Source organism: Cygnus atratus, chromosome Z (genome assembly GCF_013377495.2).
Source record: "Cygnus atratus isolate AKBS03 ecotype Queensland, Australia chromosome Z, CAtr_DNAZoo_HiC_assembly, whole genome shotgun sequence".
NCBI classification, from domain to species: domain Eukaryota; kingdom Metazoa; phylum Chordata; class Aves; order Anseriformes; family Anatidae; genus Cygnus; species Cygnus atratus.
Genome location: NC_066396.1, coordinates 2,635,879 through 2,659,099, shown reverse-complemented (window position 1 = coordinate 2,659,099; position 23,221 = coordinate 2,635,879). Strand labels below are relative to the sequence as shown.

Sequence of the window (23,221 nt, the reverse complement as noted above, 5' to 3'; positions counted from 1 at the left end):
CATCACATCAACACAGAAGCCAAGGTGGCATTTCACCGGCCGCAGAAGACTCCAGCGCCCTGCTTTAATAAGGCAAATTGCACAGGCTCCCCCAGCACCCTTCCACCAGAAGACATTTGCCATAACCCCGCCGAGCACACTGCTGTCAGAGCCCGTGCTGGTGCAGGTACAGCTGTTCACATGAAGCACTAATAAGACACAGTCCTAGGCACCTCAATATTTTTATTACCACTATCCCCTTTGATGGAAAAATGCAAGTTTCCTACTGGGTGCACGTCCCCAGCTCCATTGGCACTGTCGCTTTCCTAAGTTTCCCAAGTTAAGCAGAGGCACTGCTCCTACCCAAGGTCCCTGGTGTGGACCAGCAGCCAAAGACACACGCATCGGGCAGGAGAAGGGCTTTGCGCCGTCCCACCGCCAGCTACCATCCCTCCCAGCCCCGGCCAGCACTACTGAACGTACAGGTGGGAAACACTGAGCACACAGCACTGCCCGCCGGGCCGCAGGGATGGCAGGGATGCTTGGACATGGAACACTCGGCACAAGCTGCAGAGGAAGCACCCGGAAAGCCTGAGCTCGTGCAAGCCACCTGCGCCGACAGACCGAGCGGCTCCGGCGGTGCCTGCCGCGGCCCCGCGCGCCCTGGTAGTCAGAGTTCAACTGCCAAATGGATTTGTCTTTCAAAAGGGAAAAAAAGGAGCACTTTTTGGTGAGTAACCCAGTTGTTTCTGCGTTTCCGATTGGCAGCGTTAATCACTTCCTATTGGCTGATCCGAATAACTTTTCCTTTCGAAATGGCACATTCATGTTCTGCGGCTTTTCTGTTTACACACATTTTGCTACCTTATGTCAACACTTGCTAATGAATAAATATATCACTCGACTAACTGAAAATGAGGTCCTGGCAAAGGCAGATTGGATGTTTAAACCCTGCTAATAGATTTATCCTAACATCTTTACAGGAAGCTGAAGGCAGTCGTTAACCCTTCTCTCCTGCAGCCCCGTAAGGGCAGGCATCCTCCGAGCCCTCTGCAGAGCAGCGTGCGTCCCATGCCGGGATCATCGCTGGGGAGAAACAAGGGCAACAAAGGCAGAAATCTAAACACCGCACGCTTTGGGGCGAGCACCCCCTTGTCCAGACACCATGCAGGTGAAATAATGACAATTCTGCCCAAACCCACCAATCTTTGAGACCCAACAGGGCCTCAGCATGTCACGGAACAACCCTTCTGCAACCCAGCAGTGAGCAGCACGTGCTCGGGATGCTCAGCCTCCTCCCGATGCCCTGGTTCATTCATCAGCCTTTATCTCGTGTTTTTTCATGCTGAGGCAAAATATTTCATGCTTTGCAACCCAACTATTTGCTAAACAGCACTGCTTATTTCCACATGGCATGGAGAGGCTTGTTATTGTATCTAAGAGTTTGCAAAGGGGAAAAGCCCACAGCGTTACAATGTCCTGCCTCGCTGTGGCAGGATGGGACCCTACCATGGTACCCCAAACATCAGAAGGCACTTTCTTTTTTAAGAACCAACTGAGGGCAGCCTGAAAAGACTGACTCCACCGAGGCGGTCCCATGGGACTCGTCCAGACTCCAGCGGCAGCCAGTCCCGAGAAACTGCAGAGCAGCAATTTTAGGGAAACTGCTCTTCTGGCAGAAAGGAAAAAAAAAAAAAAAAGAGACCCAGAGCCGGTCTGCAGAAAAACATCTATCTTTGACTCCCTGCCCTGCCGTCCCCCGGCTGCCCGGCGTGACAGGGGGGCACCGTCCCAAAGACACCGCGCTCCAGATCCGCTAATCCCCGGGGAGACAGCAGCTGCCCCTGCCCGGCTTCACCCCGCTTCCGACTCTCCCCACCTCTCCTCCTGCCCTGTGCCAGCCCTATTTATCTAACACCGGCGAGCTTGCTGCCAGCTGAGAGTTTATGCAGACAACCGCAAAAGAGCTGGTGCCAGCCTCAAATGGGCTTCTCCCCTGGCACCCTGACATTCAGTTACAAGCAACAGGCATAAAAAACGGTGCTAAAAGAAAATACTCATTTTTTCACACGCACACCCAGCCCCCCTTCCAAATTTTCTCAGCCTGACAACATGGGATTAGGCTCCCTTAAAACACAGCAAGATTTCCGCCAAGCCCAGTTGTCAGGTCTCATTTGGGCTCCCAGCCGTCAAGGAGCTGCTTGCCCGAGCTGCGCCGTTTCCCAAATTCCTATGAAATCCGGGCAGGCGCAGGAGCGAGCTGCAGAACTGCCATCATTGCCAGCATGAACCCCCTGTGGCCGAGCACGACACCCGTGGGGCTGCTGACCAGGAGAAGCCGGCAGCAGCCCCAGCCTCGCGTTTTTCCCGGCACAGCCTTCCCAAAACACTCGCTCCAGAGGCCAGCCTGAGGGCCTGAGCCGCACCACGATCCCTCCTCGAGTTTCCTGGCAGAGTTGTAAAATCAGACTTCGTGCAACGCCTCTCTTAGACAAATTACACCTCAATTCTTCCGGGGGGGGATCGGAAGGCGCCCCGGCACCCAAGCAGCCCAAAGCGAAATGCATCAGTGTAACAAAGACATTTTCCCTGAGAAAGGGCTGTTCTCCCTTTTTATCTGAAGGCAGCAGCCTGCATTTAAAAAGGTCCACTTACCCGTTGGTTTGAGAAAATCCATTGGATATCTGGAGTAGGGTGGAGGGGGAGACTCTGGAATTAGAAAAGTACAGAGAAAATAAAGGCAGAGCCATGAGAAAGAAAAAAAAAAAAAAAGATAGGAACTTATGATAACAGTGGCATTCTTTTAGCAAAACTGTTTGTCTTAGCTCTGGGGGTTGGAGGCAGGGCAGCGAGGCGGTGATTGCCTTGATATTTAGCTGTCAGATAAACAAAAGGGGCCGTCTGGCGCCAGTCTCCCTGCTATCTGCCGCTCGGGCTGTCTGATCGGGGCCTCCTTGGCTCGCCGGAGCCGCGGCAGCGCTGGGGCCGGCCGGCTGCGCCAGGCGGCCCCTAATCCCCCGGCACCGCGCGGGGCGGCGGGCAGGCAGCGCCGGGGGGGGGGGGTCCCGCCCCCTCCCCAAATCCGGAAAAAAAAAAAAAAAGAAAAAGAAAAAGAAAATGCCGCGTTGCCCAGTTAGTTAGTTGTGTGTGTGTGTGTTTTGTTTTGTTTTGTTTTTTAAGGGGGGGTGTTTGGGCAGGGAGGGCGTTTGGGCAGGGAGGGCGTGTGGCTGCATCGTTGTCCACATCCCTGTCCCCAACCCAATCCCCATCCCTATTCCTATCCTATCCCTATACCCTGTCCCCCATACTATTCCTATACTGATCCACATCCTTGACCCCATTCCCTACCCCATCCCAATCCCCACCCGTGTCTCCATCCCCAACCCCTTCTCCATCCCAATCCCCTTCTTCATCCCCATCCCCATCCCCATCCCCATCCCCATCCAATCCCCATCCCATCCTCACCCCCATCCTCATCCTATCCCGATCCCCATCCCCATCCCACCCCATCCCGTCCCGCACCTAGCTCGCAGAGCCGGCTGAGGTGGTGCGGGTTGCAGCAGACGAGCTCGGGGTGCGCCTTGCCGTACGACTCGCAGCAGCACAACCTCTTGACTTCGGAGCAGTGCCGGAGGTCGGGCCAGCGGAACACCTTGCAGAGCAGCACGGGCAGCGGGTACCAGTGCTGGCCCAGCCGCGAGTCGCCCTTGGCGGGCAGCAGCAGGCAGGGGGTGCGCGCTCCTCCGCGGGACTCCACGGCGTGCAGCAGCCCCTCCAGCTGCCGCTCCTTCAGCCGCTTCAGCACGGCGTGGGTCAGCGCCTTCAATTCCGCCTCCGCGGCCGCCCGGCCGCCCCTGCCCGCCTTGCCGGGGCAGCACCCGCGCCCCCCGCCGCCGGCATGCGCCCGGCCCTCGGCCGCCCCGCCGGGCTCGCCCGCCTCCTCCTCGCCGCCGGGGGCACGGCTCCGCCAGAGCCGCCGGACGAGCAGCGAGCGTTTGGTCCTGAACATGCGGGACGAGAGGAGGGGCCCCCGGCTACAAAACGGGCATGTCGGCCGCCGCGCATGAAGGGGCCGGCAGCCGGGTCGCGGCGGGGGGAAAGCGGCGGCGGCGGCGGGGCCGAGGAGGGCTGTGGCATGCGCCAGGCTCCGCGCTGGCTTCCTCCGCCGCCCGCCGCGAAGGGTGCGAGGAAAAGGGGGCAAAAAGCGGAGGAAGAGCGAGGGAACCAGGGGAGGGGGGAGCCGCCTCTCTGTCTCGCTTCGCCCCCCGGAGAAAAAAGGAAAGAGGGCGAAAATGCCGCCTAGAGCGCGGCGCCGCGGCGCATCGCGCGGGGGGAGGCGGGCTGGGCTGGCCGGCGCCGCGCAGCCCTGCGCGGCTGCGGAGCGCGCCTGGAGCCGCGGGGGATCCTCGGCCTCCCCGGGGCCGCGGCTCCCATCAAGCCGCCAGCTTGGGAAGGGAGGGGGGCGGCGGGGATGCGACGCGGGGCAGAACGAAGGAATTAAAAAGAAAACAGCGAGCCCAAACGGTGGAGATCAAAAAAAAAAAAAAAGGGAAAAAATAAAAATTAACAACAACAACAAAAAAATACAACCACCGACCCTAAGATTCGGCCGTCGGAATCGATTTAAGCATCTGTCACAAAAGAGAAGAATAAGCGCATCCAGAGTGTTGTATCCCTTTTGAAAGCCCAGGTCGTCCTGATGCGGGGTTTGGGGTTTTCCTCCTTCTTCCCAAAGGCTTTAATCCACACGCACACACAGAGTCTTGATCCGGCTGCTACGAAAAGAAAGAGAGAAGAAGAAAAAAAAAAAAAAAAAAAAAAGTGGGGCTGTGTCCCTCCTTCCCCAGCAGCGTGCTGCCGGCGGCGAGAGCCGGGCGGCGCTGCCCGCCCCCCGCTCCGCTCCCCTCCGCGTCGCTCCGCGGGCACCGGGGGGGCCGCTGCCACCCGCCGCCTCCCCCGGTGCCGTGCTTACATGGGGACCCTCTCCGTGCTGCCGGCGCGTCTGGCTCTTTTTTTTTTTATTATTATTATTATTATTCTTTTTTTTTCCTCCTCTCTCCTCCTTCCTTCCTTCCTTCCCCTCCTCCTTCTCCTCCTCCTCCTGCTTCTTTTTTTTTTTTTTTTTTTTTTTCTTTTTTTCCTCCTCTTCCCTCCGCTGGCTGCAAAGAGGCGCCCTCCCCGCACCAGCGCCTCCGTCTTCCCTTGCTGCGGGGGAGCCCCGGCGGCGCGGAGCCGGGCGCGGCGGAGCGGTGCCGGGAGCGGCGGTGCCTGCGCGCTCGGCCGCGCCCGCCCCCCCGGTGCCCCCCCTCCGGCGCCTTCGCAGTGCGCAGCGGCACGGCCCCGGCCCGGCCCGGCCCGGCCCCGGCCCCATCACGTGGGCGTCTAGACACCGTGTCGCTCCGGGAGAGGAAAAAAAAAAATTATATATTTATATATATATATATATATTTATCTCCGACCGCCTTGCGCAAGCGGCAGCTCGGGTTGCCGAAAGGTTGTGGCTGTGTCGCGCCCCCCCCTGCCGCCGCTGTGCCTCTAGGATGATGCTGCCCCCCCCTGCATAGGGGAATTGGGGGTCCCCGAGGGGTCGCCCTGCAGCAGCCCCCCCTCGGCACCTAGCCTGGGGGAGCCTCCAAAGGCTGGGTGTGCCCCAGATGCTGTAAACGTTGGAGCATGAAAAGCGAGCCATAAAAAAAAATATATATATATATATTTACATCTATGATCCTGGGCATCGGAAGGGGGCACAGCACGAAAAGCAATAATGCTAATAATACTTTGCACTTTTACAGCACCTGTCGCCAGAGGAAGGGAAAGTATTTCGTAGTGGGTGAGTATGTTCAAATTCCCACAAAATGAGGGGCAGGAATTAATAGCACGTAGCACGCTGATTATTCCTGCCGCCGGGATGGCTTGCAGGAGTCATTTCTGGCAGCCAGGGGTACTCCACAGAGCCCCCATCCTAATTCTGCCTGCAGGAACCTGCCCAGGATGGGGAAACTGAGACACCAAGAGGCCGCGAGGCTCGCACCACCCTGCCCTGCTGGAAGGGAGCTGGGGAGCCCAGCCAGGCCTCGCAGTGCCCCACACCACGAGCCCCCAGCCCCACGCACGCTTCCACGCACGAGGAGCTCCCTTTTCGTGTAATAAGCGCTGGTGGATGAGTTGCTTCAGGTTACGTGGTAAGTCAGTTACCGCCCTGGAAGTAGGAGCCGAGACTCTTAAATCATGGCTGCTGTAAGCAAATCCAATTCTAAAACAATTGCGCCCAACCAAACAAGACAACAGACATCAAGCACGGGGGACGCAGAAGCTCCGCGCGCCGTGCAGGCAGGGTATTCCCAGGGCTGCCGCTGCTGGATGCCTGCTTTTGGTGCACGCAGGAGCACGGGGATAATTGTAGAGCCCGGTCCTGCCCCAGAAGGCCAGTGAGACTCCGAGGGGGCCTGCAACTGCTCGTGGCATTTGCAGAATCTGGATCTGAACTAGTTAGAAAGGGTCTGGATTTGGGGGCAGCCTTACTAAATGGTAACAAAATTATACATACCCAGGCCTAAAATCTACTCACTTTTATGATAAATAATAAGAAAATGTTGTGGAGGGGAAGGACATCATTTGCTGGCCTCTAAAACAAAAATTGGGGAAGGTTTGTTATTAAAGCAGAGGCCGAGGAAGCGGATGGACTCCTAACTTCACCTCCCAGTACTTAATGGGCAAAGTAAATCCCGTCACTTCTTAAATGGTCATTTCAAAGTCCTGAGAAATGGAAATCAGACAGCAGTTTGACATCTCGTTCATCAGTTGTTTTTCCCAAGAGCACTGCAGTCCCCTTTTCACTGCGATGCCTATGGTAAAGTGCTGTGATAGGGGAAAACTGGTTCCTGTCCATTGCTGTGTCCGCCGGTGGAACACACACTGGACGTGCCCATTAATAGGTGCATTACACTTTTTAATTTTTTAAAACTTTCCAAGCTGTTATGAATGAGATGGATTTCTTCAGGGTGTTTTTCCCTCCGCATTTCCGCTTGCCTTGCTGATGACTTGATGACTGTGATTACTTTATAGTCATGAGCAGAGTGACAAAGAGCACACCGTGACGCATGCAGCGAAGGGACAGGGGACAGAAACAGGGTCCCGGAGTCATTTGGGGGCTCCGCCAGAGGTTCCATGTGTGACCTGGGGCACATCCCTCTCCCGTCAGCGGTGACCTGGGCTTCCACACCTTGGGTCCGTGCAGTGGGCCAGCAGCACTTGTCTGTGCAAAGTACCTTGAGCTCTGCAGGTGAAAATTACTATGCAAGTCATAAATATTAAATAACTGGTAAAAAGTGTTTTCTATTTGACCCTGAAGACCCCTTTAAACAGGCCGGGTGTATGTGTCTGTATGGAAAATACAGAAGTAGGCATATTGAAGCTGATAAAAATGAGCACGTTAGCTGGGCTAGGAGTCCCTGTGAGAAGTGGGTGAACCCACACCTGTGTGTCTGTCAGTGCTCACTGGCAGGTGAGGGAATAAAACCCGCATCCCTCATCCAAAACGCATCCGTGCATGATCCCACCCAGCCCACGCTCCCCGTTTCGAGACCCCATTCCTTTGTGGGCTTCTGGGGACCCTTCCCGAGCCCGGCTGCCTTTGAAGAGCTAGGGGTGCACGATAAACCCGAGTCAATTTGCATTGCAATTCAGCCTTTGACAGACAGTTGGAGCCAAGGCACTGTTAACCTAATTGTTTTGCTAACAGCACCAGGGTGTGAGACGCACCAAAGGCACTCACACAAAGGGATAAAACCAGACTCGGGAAAAAAAACCTCTTCCTGACATCATTACCGGGTACAAACAAACAGAGCTGATCCCTCTTCATACACTTTCTAGGCTAGGGTCAATAACACGCACACTTTGCTCTTTTGGGGGTATGTCTCTCTGCTACCAGGAGTGCAAAGCACTCTCAGGCCGCAGGAGAGAAGAAGCCAGGCTGGAGGCAGGGCAGAGGCAGAGTAGGGAGACTCCTGGCACCTTCCCATCCTTTTGTGCACATTAGGAATAGCTAAGCTGCTGTCCCTGCTTCTATTTTTATGCCCTCTTTTCAGAGCAGAGCTCTCAAGCAACGTTTGAAGTCTGGGTTACGATGCCGTTTTGGCTGTACCTGACATCTCCTTCCGCTCCAGCAGCTCACATTGACGCAGCAAATTCATCTCCAAGACCTCAGGTCTGAAAAGAAAACCCTTCTCCAAGAAACCTCGGCGTCTGAAGAGCGGGAGGTCACAGGAGGCACGTCCCTCACCGCTCTGCTCTCCCCGCTGGGCATCGCCTGGGCATCCCCATGGCACTGCTCTCAGCTGCTCTGGGGCTGGAAAGGTCCCACTGCTGCTGGGTGGGTAAGTGAGAAAAGCAGAGAAGGCCCAGCGAGCTGGGTGCTCACCCCTGCTGGTGAGGCATGGGGAAAAGCACTCGTGTCCCTAGCCCTGGGAATCCGTCCCCCCAAATCAAGGAGCTACAAGGCACAGGCTCTGGCTTTGGGGACTCATCCAGCCCCGGGGATACCTCCATCCACCAAAGCACTCACGCACACCTGACTTGAAGCATGTGCTTGGGTAGATGGACTTTTTTAGCTTTTGAGCTTGTTCACACACCTCCTGTACTGCTTCGGTTTTGTATCTAGAGGGGGCGAAGCACAAGGCAGTCTCTTTGCCTGGACTCTGTTATGCCAACATCAAGGAAATAATCTTGGTTCGATCACTCTCTAATTCTAGCCTAACACTGGAAGAATTTGCTCTTTTGAACATACAAACCTTCATGCTGGTATAACGATCTCCGCCAAAGAGGAACACAAACGGGGCGGAGAGCAGAGTGGATCCAGTGTGATGTCTGCCCAGGGAAGCAGCGGGGAAACAAAGAACAAACGTGGCTGGTGTCGGAGTAAGTGCTGCTGCCAAAGGGGCTTTGCTGCCCAGAGCTGTGGTACTGGCATCTCCACGCCAAGAGTTTTCATGCTGTGCGTTTTCATTTTTTACATGAAAAGAAAATTCCACCATGCCAAGGTGGGCAGGAGGAGCAGCACCTGTCCTTCACAGCATCGCTGGTGGATGTTCACCGGTGTCAGCAGATCCACGTCACGCCTACGGCTCTGTCCACGCTTACACGTGGTGCTGGTGGCACCGTCATCCAGCCCAGCTCCTGCTGAGTGCCGGTGGAATTCCCAATATGGGCACTGAGGGGGATCAGAGGAAGGGGACTGAGGCCAGCTGGGACACGGGAGCCACATATTTCATGGGGCAGAGCTGCGGTGACAGCACACATGGCACATGACAGTGCCTGGGAGCCATAGGCAAGAGAGAGGAGACCGGGGCTGTTGGTGGCAGAGGAGGGACTGGGGCAGAGGCAGGTGGAACACGTGGCTGTACAGGTAAAGGGAATCTGCAGATCCCTCGTGCAACACACAATGCTGTGGTGGAAGGGAGCGATTTCTTCCCCTGGCGAGGAAGAGGTAAATGCCTTGAGGATTGGAGTGTACTCTGTGGAGTGCTTCCTGGATCTTGCCAAATATTAATACAAAATACACAATCTTAATGCACCATCTTTGGTGTAACTCTGACTTTCTTGGTGTTGTACCTATACTTATGTGTTTCAAATTTCCAAATGAGTGAATACATGTTTTCAGACTTGTTTTGGGGAGTACGCACTCAAAAAGGGATTTTTCGGTATGGAAACAGAAAGCAACGCAGGTTTACTGGAACATTTGAAAGATAAGCACATGTGGACAACATAGCTGCATCCCACTTTCAGGACTTTGTTTCAGTGGTGTAAATCAAAATCCTCTTTATTTCAATTAAGTACATTTGCCAAGTACACGAACTGCCATGTTTTACTTGTAATTGCCTCTAATATTTGGCAGGCGCTGGACCCGACAGCGGTGTGTATATAAAGAGCTGTGGCTGACATGGGTCAGAGGAAAGATTCCTTCACCTGAAACCTCTGGAGTCCAGAGTAGTGTTGGAGACAGCTGCTTTCTGTTTTCAGCCAGTATTCCTGATCTGCCTGTAGTCCTCAGGGCGCCTCCACTCAGATTCCTCCCAGAGCAGCAAAGCAAGTAAACCCAGGACATCCCACGAACATATGGTACTGACCGCCACGTTGCGACACCTATGGATAGCCTGGGGGGACTGGGGAAGGGTGGGGTGTCCCTCACTTAGAAGTGGCATTTCAGACGTAAGGTTATCAAGCTAATCCCTGACTTCTGGCACGACTATCAGGCTTCAGGGGGATTTATCAGATCCTGCTCAAATGGCAGCCACAAGGCAGGGATGTGCTGTTCTTCAGGACCAGCTGATAACACCAGAGAAGGGACTGCCAGGTGCCACAGCTGTGTACGTCACTTTAGAAGCAGGAGGAACTTGCAATTCCTTCATTAGAAACAAAACTACCAAAACCTCTTTGGCAGACATAGTTGGAAAGGGAAGGGCAGAGGGTCAGGCAAAGCACACGGAAAACCACCAGCTTCTGTATTTCCTACTGCTGTCAGGTATGGGTGTAATTCTGCAGTTTCTTCCTTTTTAACACAATAGATCACAACCTAAATAGCATTGATGTGACCTGTATTGTGGTGGCGTAGCCAGATGCACCATGGAGCTGCTTTCTCCCTCAAACACTGTCTGTCTTCACTGGTGGTGAGGTGCTGGCCTGTCCTTTTCACAGTCTTTTCCAGGGAAAATTCCCACTGATGTTAATGGGAAATTTGTCCCATCAGAGACTGAGATAACTCTGTTCTAAAAAGAAAATTCATGTTTGTGACGTTCGGGATCAGCGTTCCTCATACTGACCTACAGTTTTACATGAAAAGAAAATTCAATGATCAGAACTCTGACATGAGCACTTGATAAAGCAATGATGTTATAAGAGTAGAGTATTGCCACAGTCTGCTTTTAGAGAACATGTTTTAGATTTCTTGTCCTCAAACCCAAGTCCTAATTTTAAATAGCAAACTCTTGGGCACTTGTTTCTATTCTGTCTCCATGGGAGCATTATATCTCTATGAGACATTTTTGGCTGTGTTTACACCTGTATGATGTGCTTAAGAGAGAGCTGAGAAGATGCATACAAATACAGATGCTCCACAACTGCAGACAAACAATGTCTTTAGTTTATCAGAAGTCTACAATACCTTAATCACACATGGGAAAAAAAAACCTTTGTTAATGGTTTCTTGAGTCCATCAAAGCTGCAGCATGAGCTAAAAGCTGGATGTTCTGTTAGGAAAAATCAGGAGAGAAACAAAGCATTATTTTTCACAGGTAATGATCCAGTTACAGTAATTAACCGCTGGCTGCAGTGGATTCTCTGTCAATAACAATTTTGAAGTGAGGTTTTGGTGGTATTCAAAAGGTGAGCGGCAGCCGGTTCAAACCTGTACAAATGCAGGGAGCTTTTCTGGCCTGCGTTACTCAGGTGGGTAGTCTAGACAGTAGGAATAGCCCTTCAGACCTGATAATTTATGAATTAGTAGTGCCAGTGCATTAAAACAGATAATTGAAAAGTCCTCATTCATCTAAATGTAGGGTTGGGATTTTTAATAACTTTTAACAAATATTAAACCCGACAGAAATGCTTTCATGACAGTCTTTGACGTGGCTCTGTTCCAGGGAAAACAACCTGCTTGGAATTGAATTTTCTCTAAAATATCCGAGTCGTAGAAGTCACTTGAGAACTAAAGAGTAGCGCTGCAATGAAAGTCAGGACCCTGCCTGATAGGGACTACCTCCAGGATGAAAAGTCTCCTTTGAACCTGAAATAAGGGAGTTTCGGGTAAACAAGGATTGGAGAGGAACTGACTACCCTGATTTCACAACCCAAATTGCATAAACTGAACACAAAAAAAAAAAAAAAGGTATTAATAGTAAAGTGTAATTTGAAGATTGGATTTTCAAAAGCATATTACCCAAACCTCCACATTCATTTCATCTTGAGGGAAGAAGGCATGCCATCTGATAGCAATGATTAATCCAACGGAGGCCCAGACTTGTTCTCTTCATTTAAGAGGAAAATTACATATTTGGTGAGAACGTAAGAGCAGCCATACTGGCTGAGATAGTTGTGGGCTGCTGGATGGGTCTTCTAGAGCATGGCCCAAATGTGTTAGTATTTGATTTTTTCAAAAACATCATTTCAGGAACTTTGGACTTGAAAGGATATAACAGGTATACTTTTTTTTTTAACACTTTTTCTGGGGGGAGGGTTGCTGGCATAGTTTAATGACACAGAGCTGGGCCACCCAACACCACCTATAGAATGGAGAAGAAAAATGATTTGAAGCAAGCAGGAAATGTGCACTATAAAGGATTGTATACGACTATGCCTCCAAATTCAAAGAAAGACGCCATTTGAAATTTAACTCTATCAACTACGAGTAAAATTAAAAATGAATGTTTTCATTTGATAGCCCTCATGATAGTATTTAACTGTGACCTCCCCCAAAGCCTCCCAACGTGCCCCCCCCCCAAAAAAAATCATAGATATAAGGAACATTTTACAAAGAATTAAAGAGTTTATAGGCATTGTTTAGAAATGTAATTAACACTGTGTTTAAAGCAAAAGTGAGACAATTACCACCTCCTAAAGGCCTTAAGAAATCCGAGCTGCAGACCTCCTGCCAGACTGAGTGATATCACAGGCACCATAAACAGAGGTTTGAAAGACCCACTCCATTCACAGCCCCAACCGCTATTGTCATTACCTGCTAAGGATTATTATTATTACTATTACTCTCTTTGTTTATGGTGATGTGCTAGGAAGTCAGCAGCTCGGCTTTCTCAAGCCCATCTGGCTCTGCTCTGCAAACTGCACGCAGCCTCCTAAAGGCACTGAGCACCTCACCTCCCAGTGGAGTCCAAGTGAGGTTAGAGCTCCCAGGGCTTCCTCACCAGGTCCTGTTTAGGGAGGTAGGTTACTAGAATATTAATCGTATTCTGAAGCAAAGAGCCAAAGAGAGTTTTTTTTTTCTTATCGTGAAATCCTAAAGACAAGTGTTAAGCTTTTAGCTCACCTTGAGGAACACAATCTGTCTGACCCTTCCTGTTTCATGTTTTAGAATTGCAGGAGTATACGGCTGCACAAAAGATGCAAAGTCCAACACATGCTTAATTGGTAGGACCAGTTAAGGAGCCTGATAAGAGATTTGATACATGTATATGGTAGGCAAATGGACAGCTGGCCATTTATGCTTAAAAATGCCACCTTTTTATGTTCTGTTCCAAGAACTGAATCCATAAATTCAATACAAAACTTGAACAGAGAAAAAAAGGACAGCAAGATCTCAGCTTCTCTGTCAAGATGCCTAGAAACATGGCATGTCATTCTGATACCTCTGTCGAGTCTTACAGCTCTGTGTTGTCTTCCTCCATCTCAGATTTTAACTTGGGTAACAGCCTAGAAGGTGCTCTCAATCAGTTTGCAAAAACAGGGATGGCAGAGTTGTGCATAACACACATGGATTCACGTTCATTTTATTGTATGGCATACTGTTGAACTCGGGCATTTGAGACATTTGCAAGGTATTATGCGACTTGATTTCAGCAGCATGTAGTGCTGATGCAGAAGACAGGATCTCTTGCCTGGGCACAGCTGCAACCCTCCTGCCCCTCTTGGTCCTGTGGAAGCAACACTTCTGCTTCTCAAGATGCGGGACATGAGGTAAGGTAAATTGGCATTGATTTGAAGGTTAGTTTAGTTTGGAATAGCAAAACTATTTTGCAATATATTAATTAAAGAAAAAATGTAGCAAACTAGATTAAGCAAAGCCAAAAGGCCTATTAATTGCTTTGACTTGCTGTGAAGCAAGACTACTCGAGAGCCTCAGAAACAAAGAAGGATGTATTTTCTATAGTATTTTAAGCGCTAGCTCCATGAACATAAAGTCCCCCAAGAACCTTGCATAGTACTGGTTTAGATGTAGCCCTGGTTACGGCAGCAGCGCTGGGATAAAGGTGTCAGCCGTGCCACGACTTTGGGGCAGCTTCCAATCGCACGAAGGTGAAATACTAGGTAATATAGAAAATGAAGTAATGAAATAAACACAGATTTTGAAAACATTATTTAATAGATATATTTATAGTTAATAAATAATAAAATTGCAGCCCGTGGAGCTTGCCTGGGCTTGGGTCGGGGTCAGGGCTGGGGTCGGGGCTTGGGCTTGGGCTTGGGCCTGGGCCTGGGTCGGGGCCTAGGGCTGGGCCTGGGGCTTGGGGCCTGGGCCTGGATCGGGGCCTGGGTCGGGGCCTGGTCCTGGTCCTTGTCCCCGGTCGGGTCCTGAGCCGGGTCCTGGGCGAGCCGCCGCCGCCTGCCCGGGCGGGTCTTGCCGGGCCGCCGCCGCGGGCGGGGGGATTCCCTGCCGCCGCCGCCGCCGCCCTCCCTCCGCCCGCACCCAGCCCCGCCCGACGCCGCCGCCGCCGCCCGGCCTCGCGTTGCCACATCCCGCGGCAGCCGTGAGTCAGGCGGTGGCGGCGGCTTCTCCCTCCTTCCCTTCCCTCCTTCCCGTCCCTCCTTCCCGTCCCTTTTTTCCCTCCTTCCATCCCCCCTGCCCTTCCCCGCCACCGGGCCTGGAGGCTGGCGGCCCTGTGGCGCTGCCCCACCGGGGCAGGAGTGTTCTTCCCCAGGATGGGGGAGCATCGTGGAATTGAAGGGGAAATACCTGGTGGGAGAGCACTAAAGTAAAAAGAATAAACTAAAATGAAAATCATGCCTGCTTGAGAGTTCTTTATTAAATTCCATAGGTTTTACAGAGACGGTCATGTACTGAGAAGTTGCTGCAAAATTGGTGGTTTAATGCCTTTCCCCTGAGACCCCTTGCCACGGGGCCAGCGCCCTGCCTCAGTTTACCAGTCTGTATCCTGGTAAAGCAACAGGTTCCTCGCTGAGCTCTGGCTGCAAGGCTGCAGTGATGGCAGTCCAGTGCTCGCATCCTCCTCCGAGACTCTCAAAAGGAAGGCACTGCGAAGTAGAACATATTTTGATTTACAATTAAAATGCATTCTACGGCATCTACCTATCTGAAAACTAAAATGAGAAATGGAGAGAGGAAATAGTACAACAAAGCTAACTTCTCTCTCCCTCCCCCCAAACAAAGAGAAGAAAGTCTGTCATTAGATGACATGGTTTTAAAGGAATGTTGTAACGTACAGAAATCCCATGCCATTATATGCACCCCTGAGGGCAGTGAGTATTTCTGTTCCAGCATCTTCCAAGGAACTTCGCCTCTGTTCTCCAGACTAGATAGGAAAAACTCAATTAACTCATAGACAATTTGACATCGATGGAAAGAATGTCACCATTGATACTCTCCTGGATGAAGAGTAAAGGTGAAGCACCTTGGTGGTGTTCACTGTGGCCAGAATAAAGAAAGATTTCTGTTCTGATGTCAGGTGGGCTCTTTCCAGGGACTCCGAGACAAGACAAACGCCTCCAGAGAGCAATTCCTCTCCCTTCTCTGAGGCACCAACACAGTGTGGACAAGTCACCCTTGGAGGGACCTGCCTGCCAGCAGCAGGATGAGACCACCAGGATAAGGCAGCCGGGCAGTGCGCAGGCAGGTGATGAGCTGCAGCTCTGCCAGGTAGCATTTCTGCCGGGAGAGCAGCAGGTCGGCCTGGGGACCGCTGCCTTGCACCCCGGAGAGCACTGGCAGCCCTGGAGGTCTGCAGCAGCTCGGTGGGAGCCAGTGCCGCTGCCCAGCTGGGAGCAGCTGTTTGGCTCTACCTCGCCTGCGCGCCTGGCCGGAGCTCCCGCTGCACGGCTGCAGGCAGCCAGAGAGCAGCCGTTTCCCTAAAAAAGTGATGGCATGGCCCCGTTTGATATAAAGCAAACAATGATATGGCGTTTCGCCATGTCAGCCCGCTGAGCTCAGAACCGTGCTGAGCGCTGCAGAAGGAGGACGTCCTCTTGCACAAGCCTGGGTCCTGTTGCTGTCTCCCCACGCGTGGCTGCGAGTCCCAGGAATCCCGGCTCCTGGGCCTCCCTGCCAACTTCTTTTCATGCCGTGGCAGCAATATTAAGAAAGGTCTGCATTTTTCTTCCTTTCTGGTTCAAGAGTTTTATCAGGGGGAGTGGGGGGAGCATGAACGTATCGAGGTTGAAGGGCTTGGGCTGCAGAGGGGAGGGGAAGAACAAATGGAAATACGAGAGTCAGTGCTCAGCCCCCAGATACATTAAGTGTTTCCGTCCCCTTGCCCACGGCAGGGGTCTGTTCCCTTCTTTCTCCAGATTTGGGTGTCCTGCCTTCCTGCCTGGCTGTGGTTCTCCCTGCCCCACTCTCGCTTGCCCATCTGTATTCATGTCCGCCTGTTCCCTCGCTACCAGCATCTTCATTATTTGTCCGGGAGATAAATCTTTCAGCCAAGCTATCCAGCTCGGCTGGGTGGGTGAGCAATAGCGTTGTTGTGCTGGCAGGCGTCAATGGGAGTCACCAGCCACTTGGCTGATCCACAGACAATTGCAGAGGTATTTGAAACTCTGGTTATGGCACTTTGTGCTTCCCCATCGCTTCCCCCACTTCCCCTTCCTGCTTTCTGCTGTCCTCCTCCCCCAGTTAATTGCGTTTTGCCCACTGAGGTCCTGATCAGGGCCGAGCTTCCCAAACAAACCCAGCCCTAGTGCTGTTACTAGGTCACAAACAGCTCTGTGCGGCACTGAGAACCAGCTGCCCCTCGAACTGCATCCCAGCCCCAGAGCAGAGAGGAGTGAGGCTGCGGACACGGAGGGAGAGCTGGAGTGGGCAGAGTGAAACAGCTCATGTCAGCCAGAACACCCAGTGCTTTGTGGTCGGTGCACCGGGGTCACGAGTAAACACAACTCGAGGGGGTCGAGAACGGTCACTTCACTGCATTATAGCCCTACCCCATATTGAACTTACTCCTGATACATTATGTGAAATAGTCTCCCAATAGTCTCCTTGGGAAATAAATACCGGCACATACCTGAATGAAAAGATTCAATGAAAAGGTCGTTTTTATGAATGAAGCTTTGGAAATAGAAAAGTACTTCTCAATCCCGAGCATCAGTTGATGGTGCACTGAAGAAAGCTCACGTGCAACCATAAAAGCTGAAATAACAAATTCCTTTGCTATGTGCTGGGTAACCGTGTAGGTTCAGAGTTGCCCTAAGATAAGCACGCATGTAAGTGAGGTGTCTCTCCTTTGTAATTCCCCAACATCTCTTCTTGAGCCAGCATTTGTAAAATGATATTTCTATATTTACTTAAGCATCTATTTAAAGAGGAATCCCTCATAATTACTCACCACACAGATAGATGACACTGTTTGGCTCTGTTTATTTAGTTTCTATTAGTGATTGGCAAAAAGTCTACTGTGGCTTCAAAGCAGATATAGATGAATGACCCGCTGATCATAAAATAAAGTATGATGATCTTTTTTAGGCCTCGTGGGAAATGGCATGTAGAGGGGACACATATCACTAACTCCTCCTGTCATCTTGTGATATAACATTCAATCCAGTCATCCTGGTCAGCTTGGCTCAGGAGAAGACATCCATAAAGTGACCGCAGTCTATGTCATAGATGAATCAGAGGAATTTGAGGGAAGCTGTTAGCTTCATAAAGTGAGTTCCTTTGTCACTGCAGGTGATACATCCGTCTCCACGTCCCCACCAGCTTCTGCAGTTTTTACAATCACGCAGCTTCTGCTATTTATAACTGGTATTTTTCAATGAATTCATGGACTAAATATTAGGCACCAGACTGTTAATCTCAAATTGCTGACATACTCTTACCAGCTAGTGCTGTTACATGGCTCATCCTCATCAAACCCAAGTGTGGGCTTATCCTAGTTCAGGCAGAGGCTGTCCATGGGCTGGTGTGGATAGTGCAGATGGCTGGACTGGGGTCAGAGGACACAGGAAAACGTGCCAGTTGTCATCACATAGGCTCTGTCTGTCACTGTCCTCCGTAACTCTGTTTGTGGAGTACTCTCAGAGTGCCTCATCCCTTTGTTTCTCACCCTGCCAAGTTTGTGCTTCTCTGGCTTGGTCATCGGTGCACACACCAGCCAGGTGTGGCTCCAGGTGTTTCTGAATTCATACTTTTTCAGCAGATCACGACCAAGCAAGGACAGGTAGGGCAGGAAATGGTCTTGTCTGTGCTCAGAGGACTTAGCAGCAGCATTGTACCACTGCAACCAGATACTTCTTGCTCAACAAAACACACCCCATACTGACTTTAAAACTCTTCTTGCATAGCTTAAATTGATCTCCAAAATGGCACAAGCTAGAAGAGCAGAAGGGCTTGCCTGTGTTTATTACGAAGTTAACACTGCTGGGAGGTTATATTTTTGCTGATACACATCAGTCCTGCCAGCAAAACCTGACATCTTATTTAACAGACCACTTTTTACTCTTCATTTCCATGGTGTTGGTTCATGGCCCTCTCTTGACTTGTCCATCCACTTGGATGCTGGGCATTTTATGGAGCAGGAACCACTCCCTCTTGAGCATGAGGAAATCCTCCAGGACTGTGAATCTGCTAACACAGATAGGTAATAAATAACAACAATTCTGGATTTCTTGTGAATTTTCAAAATGTCATGGGGGAGAGGAAAATAACACAGAAGCAGAGGACTGAATTATTTAATTCTGCCTTGAAACAAAGTTTGTTTCCACGAGAGGTAGCTCATCCTCAATATCAGGAATATTGAGCTTCTGACACCTGAATATCAGGGAGAGCTTCAAAGCATTTACAGCCTTCCTCAGGGGGACAATGGCCTTAAAGATAAAACTGCCCCTGCCTGGAAAGTTGGGTTTGGTCTGTGTTACACCACCTGAGGAGCTTGTGCTAGGGGTGGCATGGCCTTCGTTTGCCTGCTGACCTTACCTGATAGGTAACCATGGGCCAGACATAAATGAAGTGAGTAAGGAGGGCGGCAGGACCTTGGAAGAAGAAAGGAAGAGACATGTCTGCAGCCCAGCTCACCACATGCTTATGGCTTGGTCTTGTAGGCTTTAATAAGTAGTTATATGACAAAAATCCTTTCAGGTAATATCCTGGTCGTATGTGATTGTAGAATACACACAATGAACAAAAGCCTTTGCTGAGCTCCTTTACACTGGCACACTGTGGGCAAGCTCGTCTCCGCTTCTGGACCAAGCGACGGCAGGCTCCAGACTCCCAGTCTAGACTGTAGGATCTTTTAAAATTGGGAAATAGGCTTCTGCATCATGCTGGCACCTTTGTTAATTTTACCCTGGTTCTGTGGTTTCATTCCTCTGAATTGTTGTGTGCTATTCCCAGATTCTTAAATATATATACACACATACACACACACATATATACATTTACATATATTAATGCTGTCGGTCATAATATTCACTGTTCTTTCACCATGCTCGTTAAGGGCCATAAGCACACAGCACCTCGTAGACTGCGGCTTTGCTGAAGGCAATTCATCTCCAGTTTGAACTCCCTGACTTTAAACAGCTAGATGGTGGATGAATTTGGTCACTTATCCTTGCCTTTTGATAGCGCTGCTGTCCAAAGGTTATCAGTTATAGGGATTTCATAATCCTTTAGGTTCTCTTCTGTATCTTCAAAAGGCAGGAAATAGTTTTTTACCTATTCAAGAGCCACTCGTCTGCAGGTAAAGAATTTAACAGCTTGAGGGAGTGCTACTTAATGCCAGCAATGTGACTGATCTTTCTTGGCACTGGAAAAAAGCTTCTTAGAAGCCACAGTGTCAAAGGCAAAAACTGGGATATTTTTTTTACATATCTGCTAGCAATGCTTAATACGTGAAAACAAGCACCCAGCATGGAAAGGGGGACTGTCTGCATTGATTTCTGTGGCAGAATTTAATTGTTTGGTGCTTTATTTATTTATTTTGTTTTGTCCCTAAGATTGGGAATAGAAAAAAGAACAGCTTGCTAAAGGATTTCCCAGTGTAGATGTTTGTGGTGGAAAAAAAAACGTTTAAAGTTAACTTGTCTTTTTTTTCTTTTCTCTCTCTCTCTCTCTTTTTTTTTTTTTTTTTTAGGACTGGAGGATTTAAGAGCAAAAACCCAATTGCATAGATTGTTATATGACATACGTGTCCAGATGGTTAGGCCGGCTTAGCTTTATTCCGGGATTTGGATCTGCTGAGCTACAGTACATGATTTTGGCATATATCTTGCTGGTTTTGCATGCAGATTTACCTGATGAACTCTTGCTTTGTAATCTCTGACAGCTATTTCTCCAGTGCTTGATGAGCTGCACTATGTGCCCAGCATGCAGTATTCACCTCCACAGGCATGCAAAAAGAGGCAGAAGCACAGGAGCAAATGTAGTCTAAGAGAACTGATAGCTGCATTTGATCTGATTTGCCTAAAATAACAGGCCACGGTTGATAAAAGTATTTCAAAAAGAACAAACATAGAAATGTATCTGGCCCCACCTTGCCTGAAATGGTTGTGTGTTTGGGCATCAACAGCAGTGTTTACTGTGACGCTTAAGTGATGCTTCCAAGGTGTTCTGGATCATCTTTCACGATCCTAGGATTCGGTATTACGTTAATGGCTAAACTCAGTCCATCCTGAAAAAAAAAAAACCTATAACAAGATCAGTGTTATGAAGGGTAACTTTAGTAACATTATTTTTTGACGTGCACTTTTGCTCAGCGTGGACCATAGCCACGGTCTCACTTAACAGAAGCATTACACAAGAGCAATTGGATAAGATTCCCATCTGGTTTTTGGTCTCCCATTGTAGCAAGTTTGGAATCCTGGAGCTGATTTTGTCTAGCAAATGGCTACGTACTGTCTAGTCTTCCTGTACAACAGAAAAACAAATGCAGGCCTCAGAAACTTTTTATGGACAAGGATGTCTACTCGCCAGACATGCATTATGGACTTTCTCTCAAGAGGAGATGCAAGGAGGTGGGAGCACTGTGATAGGGGCTTTTCTCCCAGGGCTGGCTCATGCAGAGCATCCCAGCACACTTTCTGTGAAGCAAATGGGCTCCTGACGTCCTGTGTGCAATGGGAGACCCTCTTCTGGAGCTGCGCAATGGATTAGCTGGCTTTGGGAGCTTCTTTCCAAGCCTCATTTCTTATTTAGTTTCCTAAGAGGAAATGAGACTCCTATTATTTTGGTCTGATGCTCTCATCAGCATGAAAAATTACGATGTGAAAATATTTGGTAATGATTTTCTTCTAATTGAAACCAAGGAAAAAAAAAAAAAAAAGAAGAAGAAGAAGAAATTGCATCTCCAAGCTCTCCAGCTTTTTTCATTTTGGGACATGCTGCCTGGATTCACTTCCACTTGCCATTGTGTCCCAGCTACTGCCAATCGTTTGGATGTGGAGCAAGAAGAGCCTCCAACAGGCAAACTGCAACAGTGAGCTTATTGGCACAGCTTTTTCCAACAGTTATCCACCACCAGTTGGTTTATACATCGAAGCTTGGGGATTATCTGTGCATATAAATGTTTATTTTAGCAAGTATAGCGAGGCGATATTTTTAGTAGTAATAGTAGTTAGTAATAGTTTCATGTGAAAGTCTGTAGTTCATCAGCCTTCACTGCCATGTATCTTATCTAGGAAATGTAAGCTTCTGCCGGGGAATATTTTGTACAGTGCTGTCTTCATTGCACAGCACTTAATCTACACACGATTTATTTATTTTAGCAAATAGAGGAAGCAAATAACCTCTGCGTGTCTCGCTTCAAGTAACTGCATTAATGCCGTGTGATACAGTATCACTCTGTTTAGGATGCTTTTTATCCTTCTTTAGAAAAAACAAAAACCCACACAAAAGCCAGCATCCACCGCCCCGGGTGATGCAGTAGCTGAGGCTCTGGCCTGGCTTGTGCTGCCTGGTACCAGCACTGCCAGGCACGGTGCAGGCACTAGAAAATATCTTCAGCAACAAAAAAAATGCAAAAGTCTTCACAGAAACAGCTTCTTCCTGACCTCTGCCACTGCTTGCTTTGTACTGTGAAGCTGAAGAGACATTGCCCACCGAAGTGTTTATTTTTGCTGGTATGATTAGCTGATATTTTAGTAGTAATAGTGCTTAGTAATGGTTTCCTTTAAAAAATTGTTTTAAGCTGTGCAGCCCTTCTTGGCTTTGTGCGCATACAATGCCCTGAACTGATGGGACCCCGATGTACTAACGCAGTGCAGCTAATTAATTCTTGGCTGCAGAAGTCCTGATAAGAGTAAACAAAGAGTGAAATTAGCCCAGGAGAAGACACAGGAATTCACAGGCCAGCCCATATCCTTCCATGATATCACTGGGAGCCCACCCTTACTCCACCCACACGGCCCGTTGGGCCCTGGCTGAAGGCAAGGGAGCTGATTTTGGGGAGGGAGAGGTGTCGCTCCTGGTGACTCAGTGCAATTTACAGCCTGTAAGGATTTCATTCCCATACGATTAGCTTGGATAGCTGGATAGCTTACGTTTACCCTCCTGACAGCCTGAGCCCCCACACCCTCAGTGCCCAGCACTGGGAGCACCCCGCCACGTGCCAGGACTGCAAAGGCAGGACGAGGTTGCACAAAGCGTTGGTCCCACGCTTGTGCACGCATTGGAGAGGGTATTTGGAGGATGCCTGAAGTGCCTGAAGGATGCACAATGTGGGGCCAGCTGGTGATGCTCCCCAAAGCCAGCAGGGCCAGCGGCACCAGGAGCACTGCTCCCATCAAACCTGAGCCGTCCCCAAGAGGATTTTTCCGAGCGAGGAGATGTGGTGCTCCTCACAGCAATGGCATGTTGTTGCCATGACGCTGAACTCGTTGCTGCTACCTGTCCCTGCGTCTCTCAGAATTAAGTGACCAATTTTGCCAACACTCATCCGCGGGAGGAAAGCAATTTTCTGTAATTCAGTAAATAGGTACATTATACCTCCGCTTTCACAACAGCAGCTAAGTAAGCATTTTTAGTGTTCCCACTGTTTGCTAACACTTTGCAGTTTGCTCTAGCAAATTGTGGAACTGATGGTAGAAAAAAAAAACATAAAATGCAACCTCAGAATATCCCCCAAAGGGCTGGAAGAAGAAAGTACTAGAATAAAGGGGTCGGTTGGTAAAATTATGTCTAGGCTGGCTACCTTGAAAACTGAACCTGTTTCCCTCTGGATGGCTGCCTTTGTCTTTGAGCTGGAGCTCTTTGACTTGGCAGACACTTTGGATATTCAGATTTACCATTTTTTCAACGTCTGTGACCACATTCTTGACAGAACAGCCTAAATACCAAACTGCAGTACCCAGGCTC

General features: G+C 49.9%; 1 protein-coding gene and 2 long non-coding RNA genes across 6 annotated transcripts in view; 2 read left to right on the top strand and 1 right to left on the bottom strand.

Annotated features, from left to right (window-relative positions):
• The window catches only part of SMAD7 (SMAD family member 7), a 28,650-nt gene extending 23,542 nt beyond the window's left edge, over positions 1-5,108 (bottom strand). For 3 of the 4 annotated variants that reach the window (XM_035559904.2, XM_035559906.2, XM_035559907.2), the window contains exons 1-3: positions 4,952-5,108; positions 3,502-4,754; positions 2,635-2,688 (exon numbers count right to left, since the gene is read on the bottom strand). In XM_035559904.2, the coding sequence (XP_035415797.1) occupies positions 2,635-2,688; positions 3,502-3,988 (541 nt within the window). In that variant the 5' untranslated portion in view covers positions 3,989-4,754; positions 4,952-5,108. The remainder of the gene's footprint in view (positions 1-2,634; positions 2,689-3,501; positions 4,755-4,951) is intronic. The other variant, XM_035559905.2, reaches the window with a different exon arrangement.
• Positions 5,109-5,695: 587 nt separating this feature from the next.
• LOC118254565 (uncharacterized) lies at positions 5,696-9,502 on the top strand. Its single transcript, XR_004780682.2, has 5 exons — positions 5,696-5,809; positions 5,958-6,161; positions 8,067-8,354; positions 8,730-8,895; positions 8,999-9,502. It is a non-coding gene; the product is annotated as an uncharacterized LOC118254565 (long non-coding RNA).
• Positions 9,503-15,894: 6,392 nt separating this feature from the next.
• Positions 15,895-21,407, top strand: LOC118254564 (uncharacterized). The gene is made up of 3 exons (XR_004780681.2): positions 15,895-16,024; positions 18,451-18,512; positions 20,004-21,407. It is a non-coding gene; the product is annotated as an uncharacterized LOC118254564 (long non-coding RNA).
• The last annotated feature ends 1,814 nt before the right edge of the window (positions 21,408-23,221 follow it).